The 11,628-nt window shown below is 39.0% G+C and overlaps 1 protein-coding gene across 1 annotated transcript; it reads right to left on the minus strand.

Moving 5' to 3' along the window:
* Nucleotides 1–728: 728 nt before the first annotated feature.
* LOC104942680 (mitogen-activated protein kinase kinase kinase kinase 2-like) lies at nt 729–11,124 on the minus strand. Its single transcript, XM_010767934.1, has 16 exons — nt 11,107–11,124; nt 10,880–11,036; nt 9,370–9,548; nt 9,138–9,179; nt 7,265–7,349; nt 7,058–7,137; nt 6,379–6,439; nt 6,184–6,307; nt 5,154–5,212; nt 4,972–5,075; nt 3,602–3,779; nt 2,666–2,734; nt 2,501–2,587; nt 2,350–2,420; nt 2,203–2,258; nt 729–1,976 (listed from the first exon to the last, which is right to left on the minus strand). Exons 1-16 carry the CDS (start codon nt 11,122–11,124, stop codon nt 1,889–1,891), a joined length of 1,458 nt encoding a protein of 485 aa, XP_010766236.1. The 3' UTR covers nt 729–1,888.
* Between the last annotated feature and the right edge of the window lie 504 nt (nt 11,125–11,628).

The following is an 11,628-nucleotide window of genomic DNA, read 5'->3' on the forward strand; positions in this document are numbered from 1 at the left end:
GGCGCGGCTGTTCTTATGTTCTCTGAGGGGAGGCTCACCTACCCACACTTTGAAAACCCCTGGCTAGAGCTTGTACTGGCATATGATTCGATTGGCTGACGCTTCCGCCGAAGCTTCAAAAGTTGAACATTGCTCAACTTTTGCAGCGAGCAACGGGAGCAAAGCTATGCTTCGCTCCCACAATGCAGTTCGGCGAAGCGTGACGTCAACCCCATTTAAAGTGAGTGGGCAGAGGCGTTGAAGCTTCAACGCACGCCGCTGTGTGGACGGGCCGAAGACTGCTTAATACCTGAGCTTGCACTATTTTTATTGTTTTGTCATGTATATATTTATGTTTTATTGTTGGAGGAGCCTGTGACCTAAGATTTTCATTGCACAACACTATACTACTGGGGTACTGCTGTTGACGGACGTGGCCTACCTCAGCTGCAGAGCTTGCTCCACACATATTTATTTAGATGTATTATTAGATTACAATCACATAACTAAAAAACTGACAAAGGATATTAAAACGTTTATTGTGCATATTACAATCCCTCCATACAATATGAGCAAACGGTATTGTTATATACTTAAAATGTATACACAATTACAATAAAAACATCTTTAAAAAACAAATATCTATATGCATATTATGTCCTTCAAGTATCTCTCAGGGAAAGGTGAGTGTTACTTGTACAGTTCCCTTTCCATAAATAACAAATATCATTACGCACACAACTCTGATGTAGTGGAATTTACATTTTAATCAAACAAGCAGAAGTACACTTTAATTGCATTCAGTTTCTATGGCAGCTTGTGTGTACATTTAGCCTATGTTTAAGTCCCTTAAGGATAAGGGACAGAGTCACATGTAAAGCAGTGTGTGGCCTCAACTGGCTGCAATGAAAGGACCCTTCATCGTTCTTGGGTAAGTACATGGTTACACACACTGTTTGAAATATTCAACTGACAATGCAATTATGACTGAAATGTTGTTTCTTTTTTTGAGCTAGCTTTAGCCAGATCATGTATATTCTTAAAGAGAGCTTCTCTCATATTTGTATAGAAATAGGTAGCTACTGGCTGATACAATTTGAACACCTCACATATTAATCAACACACCAAACAATGGAAATGGTCCCTGTTTAAAGTGAGAACAATCATTTACTTCTTTGGCATGATGACATATGCTGCGTTCAGGAAAAATGGGATGGATGGTATAGGGGAGAAGGATTTCCATGTTGACAACCTGGGAGTATTTACGTCATTAAAGCTACTTCTGGTTCTATTAGCCACAAACTTATCATTAAGCATAAACTTAGTTATATTCAAAGTTTTCCAAAAATACAAGTCTCCCTTTCACAAGTATGATTGTGGTGGAGAAATCATGGTGAATAAACCGGAAAAAGGCAACCCACTTTATCTTCAGTTCAACCAATGGAAATAAGTCTCAACTTCCTTTCCCTTGCATTTTCATGTCATTTATGCAAATCAATATTTCTTTAAGGGTTATTCAGTTTAGTTAATGTAATGGGTTGATATAAGTCTGCAGATGTGCTGTCACAGATGTTATGACCATGCTTTACTACAGTCTGTTTTGAGCATGATGACATCAGTAGACAGTAGCGCACGTATTAGCAGGACTGGAACGTTTCCCTGCGGCAGTCACACTGAGATTAAAGCTGGTAGTATGAATTTTTTTCCTACATGAAAATCTTTTGCACACAAAAGTTATAAACTCACTTAGAAGGTCTCTTTTGTACATGTGTGACTTGAAGTCTGAACGGCTAACTGAATTACAAACAGAGATATTCCCCTCAAGTTGTGTCTGGACACCATTTACACCACTGAGCTTTGAAACTCTCCTCTCCAGTGTCAGTTTGGGAGAAATAGCCTCCCTTTCCTCTCAGTAGCTGCTCTCATGTCCGGTGAGGATGTACAGGTTGCTCAGGGCTGAGGGCTCATCTGTTGGTGTGCTCTGAAGGATGATGTCCCTGCACAAGGTTAAGAAAAAAAGGAGGACAAATAACAATGCTAATTTAGGAAGCACAAATCACTCTTCAAGAAAACCGTATTCAAAGAATTAAAAACGATTTCTTGATCTTCATGATTCATTGTATCTTAGTTTATATTTTCTTTAACTCGACTGCTCCAAGTATTACTGCTGTTGTTTCATCAGTGAAGGATGTTGGTATTGTCACATTCGTATATTGTCAGTACCTGTTGGTTCCTAGAACTCTGAAAACTCGACTCTCATCTGTAATCTCTTGTGTAACCTGCAGATAAAGATGGAAACACATTTTTATAGACACAAATGTGACAAACACAGCTTAGGCCCAGAAGGCCTTACATCTTAAAGCGAGTCACCTCATTTGAATGAAAACTCCTCCCTTTAAGGCCATGCTTCCAGAAAGCCAGCACACTGTCCTGTAGGCAGACTGGGAGAAGATTTCAAGTCACTCATTGGTCAGCAGAAACAGGAAGTGTCACTGACTGTTTTACGCAGTATTGTTTTTACCTAGAGTCTCGATTGGGAAGTCAAAGAGCATCTCAGCTGCCAGCTCTTTGGATGGGAACCCTCGCAGGTTCACTATCTTTACAGTTTCTGCACCACGAGACCAAGAGACAGAACATTAAGAATCGGTATGATGGATTTTGAACGTGTTGAGAGGGAAAGACTTACTTTCTAGCGCGATGAGGACAGTGTCTCTGTCCATCTGGGTGACCTGCACGGCCCCCAGTGCTCCACTGTCTGCAGACACACAGACAAGAGTCAGACTCAGCTTTACAGGGACAGCAGGACAGACTGAGGGGGGTTCATCTCAGTTACTCCTCCATAGTACAAAAGTATACTTTTATTACAAGAAGTGAAAAGTACTCATTCCGCACATTGGTACAGTATATATAAGTATAGAAGAGTACAGAGGACACAATCATTATCAGATAAATGTACTTCAAGTATCAATAGTAAAAGTACTCATTATGCAGAATGGGTCTTTTCACAGTATTATATTACTATGGTTATCATAATATCCTTTTTTTCATACATTTGAGTATTGTAGTTTATCAATATGGACCACATCTAAATACCAAATACCGTGTAAATCAGGAGTACTTGACTGCATTATACGTAACTGTGAGTGATAAATAAATGTAGTGGAGTAAAAAGTATGATATTTGTCTCTGAAATGTAGCGGTACAAGTATAAAGTAGCAGTACATTTAAAAACTCAAGTAAAGTACAAATATTTCAAAAAAGTACACAACTGCAATACTTGAGTAAATGTACTTAGTTACTTTCCACCGCTGACAAGCAGCTGTGGACGGTGGTGAGCATCAAAATGTATTTTAGCAATCTGAAATAAATCAGTTTATCTGTATCAAGTATATCTTGTTTAGTACATTTCTACAGTTTTACCTTGCTGTTCCTATGTGTGATTGATCATGTTTGAAATAAGAGTTTACACTATTGTTTTGATTTTATGTCCCCTATTTTCATAAATAAAGTCTATTAATCCACCTATTATTTTGTAACCACTTCTTAAGTCACAAAATCAGAAACAGAAGATACCTCAGATAACCTACTTGTATAGAAGCGTGAACAGAGACAGCCTTCCTACCTGGAGCTGAAGTGGGCGTGCTGTTCAGCTCGATTATGTCGAACTGCAGCTGCTGGCTGTGCGGCCTCTTCCCATTGCTACAGTCCCTCACCCCCACACACAGCTGGGGGAACTCATCGGACACCAAGACCAGCAGCTCGAATATCTGCAGGGAGTCAGGCAGCTTCATCGCTATGTGCTGCACGGAACACAGAGGAAGAGGAAGGTTAGATGAAGATAGAGAGGAATGGGATTCATTCAAGGTTTTAAAGTGGGACATTAGATTGAAAGGTTTAAAGGCTTTATTGTAATAAGCACAGTAGCTACAGTTTAGCTATGGCAGTGGAAATCTTACGTTCCAGGCTCCTTAAACAATGCAACATCAGCATATATATAAGACATGTTAGAATTCTTTACAAAAAAAATAACAATAAGATAGTGCAAGAAGAAACAAATTAGAACAAAATAGTGTAAGATTATCCTTCAAGACCAATGTGCAATGTAACCCCCTAACACAATAAATTGCAGAGAATGTAGAATAAGATTTAAAAAAATAAAAAAGTCATTTAAATATGCCTTGTATGCCTTTGTCTGAATGTCTTTCATTTTTGTAAAGCACCTTGAATTGCCTTGTGTTGAAAGGTGCTATATAAATACATTTGTCTTGCCTTACATTACTTGTTAGACGCTTATATCCAAAGCGACTAACATACTCAATACTGTGGGCAATCCGCACAGGAGCAATTTGGGGTGAAGTGTCTCAGGGACACAACGACATGCTGACTGCAGTGGGGTTTGAACCTGTGACCATCTGATCCCAACACCAACGCACAACCCACTGCACCACACGCCTCCCTTATATCAGGCAATCCCTGGAGAAACTATAGGAAGGTGGCATTTATTAATAATTATTTGACTGTATTAAGTACTTAAATTGTAAGTACAATTTTGAAGTACTTATGCTTTACTTGAGTATTTCCATTTAATTATACTTTGCATTTTTACTCAAAGTTGTACTTACAAATAAAAAGGTAAATAATGTAATTTCACTCCACTACATTTATTATTTAATGTTTTATTTATTAAGCTTAAGTGACTTTTCAGATTAAAATGGTTTTGCTACTTTTATATCAGTAAATCTAAATACTTCCTCCAACTCGCATCATAATCCAGTCATTTTATATTCATGATTCTGAAATGGGCCTTGAGCATAATGAGTACTTTTACTTTTGGTAATCAAAGTATAATTCGATCTTGATACTTTTGCACTTTTATGTAGTATTGCTGCTTTTACTTAAGTACTTTTCCAACACTGCCTTAGTTGTTCTTTTCTACATATTGCACAAAGACGAATGCATGAAGCACTTTCTTGGTCTGAAAGCAGTACAGACCTTGAGATGCATGAACTTCTGCAGCGGCTCGTACCAGAGCAGCAGCACCAGGCCGGAGGGCACCGCCCCGCAGAGGAACGTGCTGTCAGTGTACGGGTTCCTGGCTGAGACAAGGGGGCGGGGGGGGGTCTGTTGGTGTCACTGAATAATCACAGAGAGCATCTGAAGCGTGCAACACTTACCTACACTACACCTCTTGCAGCCTTTAGTGTCGGGGATCTTCACAGATATCGCGAACTTTCTGTAGATTCAGAGAGAAAACACAGTTTAGTAAAAGAACAACTTAATACACTGTATCTGTTTATTCCAAATATCTACATATTCAAATACTATTACAGTATACAGAACATATTCTGCTGTGTTTGATTCTGCATTCGGTTTTATCTTGTTTTTTTATATGTATGTTTTTTTTCTTATTCCTGCATTCAATAGCACCATTATATATTTTATTATTAAATGTTTAAAGCTACCCAGCATTACTGACTATAATAAAATAATTTAATATGATTCTGAGATGGGCCGTACTGCATACCGGGTACTTCGAAGTTTGGCAATGTAAGTATATTTAATGATTCATATTTTAATTTTAATTTTGAATTCAGGAGGTTTACTTTAACTTAGCATTTTACGCTGTAGTTTTGTTATTTGATTTAAATTTTATACAAACAGGAAAGTGTCATGAGATTAAAAATCTCGTTTGCAAGATTCCTGTTACTTCTACTTAAGTAACAAAATCAGAGTGCATTTAAAAAAGTATAGTACAAATAATCAGTGATGGTGTCAACAGCTCTATCATTACATCTTAACACAGTGTCACTAATATCCAGGGCTGGGAGGGTTACTTTAAAAATGTATTCCTTTACAATGACTAATTTCCTGTAAAAAAATATGTAATGTGTAATCTGACGATTTTCTGTTACTTTAAGATAATCAGAAATCTGTTCCCCCACACCACTGCCCTCCCACAAACACAAACTGTACATTCAGTAGATGGCAATATTTTATGTTTTTTATTTTCTCTTTATTTATTTGCAATGCATTTGATATTAAGGGAACCCAAAAGGAACAGAAAGTAATCAGGCTACACTACTTTTATATTTTGATACTCAGATTAGGTTACTGATTCCTTTTTTCCCATGTAAATTGTAACAGATTACATTTTTAAAGTAACCCCCCTAACCCAGCCAGGTCCATGTCCTCCTGCTGGTATACCTGGAGCTGATCCTCTCTGTGAAGCGGCTGGTGTTCAGGGAAAGGCTGCTGGTCTTCTTCTGCAGAGCTCCTCTCTGCTCGAACAGGGCCGGCAGGCTGTGGGAGAACAGCTGGGAGGACTTCCCTGCAGGAGACAGACTTTCTTAGAGCGGGGACAACATGTCTTACTGTCCTCTGAGCACAGAGAGGAGTTACCTGAGACAGACATCAGCACGTTGTTCATCACGTACAGCCAGGTGCAGCGCTGAGGCAGCATCTGTGGGGGGAAAAACAGAGATCGGACCTTTCCTGAGAAATATCATTCCTGGTCATATCTCCAGTCTGGGTGGCTTGTTGTCTCAAAAGTAGGGCAAGGCAATAGGGGAAAAATCTAATAGCAATATATTTTCTTTAAAACACCTCTCAATATAGTAGGGTAAATGGACTGTACTTATATTGCGCTTTATCCAGTCTTTAAGACCCCTCAAAGCGCTTTACATGTTTTTGAAACTTTTTTTGAGCCACGCTACACAGCACACCAACAACCAAAAAAATGATATTTGGGGACATTTATAAATGTATGCTCAAGAACTCTTGTATTTGCGGTAAATCACTTTTTTCAATTATCTTTCGGCCAATAACTGTTGTAACAATTGACGGTTTTCATGGTTCAAAAACTGACATCCATAGAAAGGTTAGGTCTCATTGTCAGCAGGGGCATCTGCAGATTAATTCCACACCAGATATGTTATGATATTCGCAGGTTAGGCACATCTGAGATGTCATCTGTTCCTCTATCTTCCTCTATAAGGCAGCTAGCAAGGGCAATTGAGTAGATTGACAAGATTCAACTCTTCTAAAGTCCCTAGCTGAGGCCTTTGTGTTCTTTCCTTACCTTCTCTAATGTATCTTCATGAAGTTCATTCAGGTTCAGTGTGTAGATGCCTTCCTCTGCCCCAAGAATGAGGTACTGATCTAAGAAGGAAAAGTGTTTAAAGGGGGAATTATTTCCATCATTTCATTGATCTTGGTGTTACTTTTACAGTTGCTTTATTGTGTTTGGAAGTACATCCGTTGGAGACACAGGACATGACTGTCTCACCTCTTGTCTTTGGTAAAATCCATGTGACAGCACAGTGGATTTTAAGAGGACAGCCGTTGAAGACTTTGGAGAAGCAGGCTCCCATCTACAGAACCAGAGAGCAGCTGATCACTGAGGGTCCGACATGTGAATGCTGACACCTCCATTTACGAAATCCATTCTCGCCAAAAAAGCATGCATGATTATGACAAGTATTATATCACCAGGCTTGGGGAGTAATGGATTACATGATCAACTGTTTCGCTTATTCCATGGTGAATAATACAAATTAAAAAACGCACTTAAGAGTTTTACTCATGCAGCAGCACTTACAATGGTCTGGCTTGTTCGAAGTAAATATGTTGGCACTCATCTTGTTGTCTTTAGTTTGAATCTTGATGGTTTATTGCACTTTTTATAAATCTTTGGATTAAGGCACATGTGTCGAACTCAAGGCCCGGGGGCCAAATCAGGCCCTTGGTGGATTTAATTTCGGCCCGCAGGATAATTTCTAATTACTATTAGATCTGGCCACCGGTATATTGCACGCACACCTTCACTCCATCCTGAGGGTTTCCTCAGCTCAGAGCCTGAGCCCACACATTGATGAGCTTGCACCCAAGACGAGATGCCAAGTATCTGGCTTGAACTAGCATCACAAAGCAGCACACTGAGTTTACATGGATGTTTCCTTCTGCACTTGAGACAACAGGGGATGTTTGGTTTGTTCTTTGAGGGAAATGTTGAAGCTGTTGTTGGCCTGTGGAAAAACCTAATCATAAGAAATGACTCTGGAAAAGCTGCAGATAGAGCCATAAGAAATGAATGCAACCGATTATTTAATGTTTAATGTTGTTTTTATTGGCAATAATTGAAGCTTTGTTAGTTCCAGGTTTTTATATGTGCAATAAATTCATTTCAATACGTTTTGCAATAAACATTGAACCAGTCCGGCCCTCGACTTGTACCCATTTTTTTATTTTGGCCCACTGTGTATTTGAGTTTGACACCCCTGGATTAAGGTGTCAGCTAAATGCTATGTAATGTAATAGGATTACGTAATCAGGATATGAAAAAAGGGTAACTGTATTCCCTTAGTTACATAAAGAAATATGTAATCAGATTACTGTTACATTTAAAAAAAAAAATGGGGATTAATAGTATGTTGCTTTCATTGAGACTACTTTCAGGCTTCTTTATTTTAAATGTACAAAGTGGATTTATCAAACCAAAAATCTGTAATAACACATGACACATTTCTGATCCTAAATATCTCAGTTTCTTCTTTTCTAAGGTTACATTGTTCTGTTGTCTTACATAATACACTTCAGCAAAAAACATCTTTTTGGTATTGCATTTGATATTGAGGTTATCCAAATGTAATAGAAAGAAATCAGGTTACATTACTTTTATAATGAGATACTCAGATTAGGTTAGTGATTACATGTAACTACCAATTGTAAGGGAATACATTTTAAAAGAAACCCTCCCAACCCTCTATATAATGTATTATATATGTTACATATCATTTTTTATTTTAGTATCCTCGTGTGAATCTGTACTGTCCTGTTTTTCACTCTGACTCTGTTACTGCTTTAAACTCTTGAATGTGTGATGCATAAAGGTCTATCTTATCTTATTAAAAGTTGCACTAGGATATACTACTCCAAATATACCACGCAGCATCTGGACGATGAAGTTTCCAAATATACAGAATACCTGCATTTAGTGGAAACAAAGACATCCAAACATATGTGACAAAACAGTGCAGCGATAAAAAGGTCTTTAAACAAAATGTGTTCCTAGTGCAGCTCGTTCATGCCATGCGAGGAAGCTGATCATGTTAATCCATTGGTTTGATTTTTGGTCACATGCTGTTAGATTTCACACTTACATGGACTTGAGGGGTAGGAGGAAGTCCATGACAATCAGCCCTCTAGAAAGGTCAAAGGTTACAAACACACAAAACATAGGGGATGATAAAAACTGTAAATCAGATGCATTAAAAAAATCAAGATCTTGTTTGGTTGCGTGATTTGTCACCATTAGACACACATGAGGAAGTTATTATGTTAGCAGATCACACAGCTTATTGAGGTGGTCCTACAGATATGGAGTCCACTCACAGCGTCCTCAGTTCTTTTCCGCAGCGTGCTCCACTCGGGGGACAGCTGCGTCTCTTTTCTCGAGGAGGAATCAGTGGAGACTTTCCGATTCTCCCCTTCAGTCGGAGCGCCCCCCCCAGGCAGACACGGGTCACTGCAGCGCTGCCTGATGTCCTGCGTGGCCGAGCACCTGGCCAACACTGGGGAACACAGGAGAGGAACAGGAAGTGATGTCAGGAGCTTTGACCCGCCCTGGGAAGGGTCTCAGTCACAGTTAAGATCTCAGACTTTGCAAAACAACCTTGTTTTTCTTAGTTACTGAAAGGTCTATATTTCTTTAGTGAGTTTAAAGTTATTTTACCAGTGGTGGAAAGTACCTAAGCACATTAACTCAAGTACTGTACTCTATTACACATTTGAGGGTGGTGAAAACTGCACAGCACATCACCAGGACGGAGCTGCCATCCATGGAGGACCTTTACTCCCAGCGGCTCAGGAAGAAAGCCCTCAGGATTATAAAAGACCCCCATCACCCCAGCCTCAAACTGTTCAGTCTGCTGCCATCTGGCAGGCGGTGCGCAGCATCCGGACTAAAACCACCAGACTCAGGGACAGCTTCATCCCACAGGCAATAAGACTGTTAAACACCTGAACTGCAATTTCACAACATTCATCTGCTACTTAGTAATTATGTATCTATTATCTAATAACTTGTATATAGACTCGTATTGCACTATTCCACTTTTTTTTGTTTTTAAACTATTTTTGTTTTTTGTATTACTTTTAATATAATATACTTTAATATTGTTTTAATATTGTCTGCTTATCTGTATTATTGTGTTGCATTGTTGGAGAAGCCTATGTCCTAAGATTTTCAACAAGATAATTACTCTGTAACTATGTTAGTTTGACAATAAAGAACCTTGAACCTTGAGGTACTTTAGTTTTCCCAACTATTTTCATTTTGTACTAGTTTATACTTACTCAACTACAACTTGAAAGCACATTTTACCCCATTACATTTATTACAAATGTATTTACTAGTTACTTAATACATTCAGATTTTGACACACAATACTTAAGAAAATATTTTTATTATATATATATATATATATATATATTATTTGGTATAGATCAAACCATCCAACATTATGTTTAAGTAACTAAAACCATGAGTCGGTTATCAGAAAATGAATTTGTAGCAATTTTGCCAAGTCGCAATGAGTAGTTCTCCTTCTCCTAATACTTCAAGTACATGTTCCTAAACCTTTACTACATAGATGAATAATATTAAGTTTGAATAAAAAAAAATGAGGTTCAACTTAATATTATTGCTTTCAACTAATACAGTAATGTGGAACCTGTTAATATAGTATATTTAATTAAAGTCATGTTTAATTTGTTCTGTGTCGTTGGTTGATTATTTCAATGCAATGCATGCAACGCGCTTTGGGCTTTGGGCTTTTTGGGCGCAAGGAGCTCTAGAAATGAGTAAAGCTGACTGAGTACTGATGGAGTGACAGTGAGGTACCTGTGGGAGAGGGGGCGTCAGCAGCGATGGCAGCCTCAGGTCCCAGGGTGCAGCTGGGTCTCAGCGTCAGGTCGCTCTCCTCTGCTCTGGGACTCAGAGAGCTGAAGGCCGGCAGCGAGGCTGTGGAGGGGCCGAACAGACCACTCCTCCTGCCCCCCTGAAACATAGCAGCACACATGAAACACTCTGGAATGGGGGGTCATGGTGGGTCTGTCTGCTTGTCTCACCTTGTGGGACAACTGCATACTGTACACTGACACTACAAAGTGTTCACCGTGTGTTATAATGTTGATAAGTCTGTAGTGAGGGCATCGTCATAACGTCAGTAGGACTGTCATTTTTAAGAGTTTGTGTCTTTATGATTGAATGCACTTATTGTAAGTGGATTTGGAAGTAACTAAATCCACTTACAGGTGTAAATAAACGAGGATATGGAACTTCACTGGGAGTAGCCATGGTAAGGGACTTGGAGAATGACTTGGACATGTACAGTTGCAAGACTTGACTCCTGAACACTGGGAACTTTACTTGGATTTGACTGCTGTGAGACTTGTTTTACACCAGACAAGACTCTCTATACGCCTGAGTCGATTTAACCCTTAAATATCTACATATCTACCCTGAAGGACTAGAGACTTGTTCGGATAAGACAAATCAAATCTGCAGACTTGGACTTCCAGTCAGACTTGGGTCAGAAAAAATAGCACTTGCAGAGTCACTTGGGTCCTTAATCCCCAAAGACTTGATTT

Source organism: Notothenia coriiceps, unplaced genomic scaffold (genome assembly GCF_000735185.1).
Source record: "Notothenia coriiceps isolate Sejong01 unplaced genomic scaffold, NC01 NC01_scaffold00004913, whole genome shotgun sequence".
In the NCBI taxonomy this organism is placed as follows: Eukaryota; Metazoa; Chordata; class Actinopteri; order Perciformes; family Nototheniidae; genus Notothenia; species Notothenia coriiceps.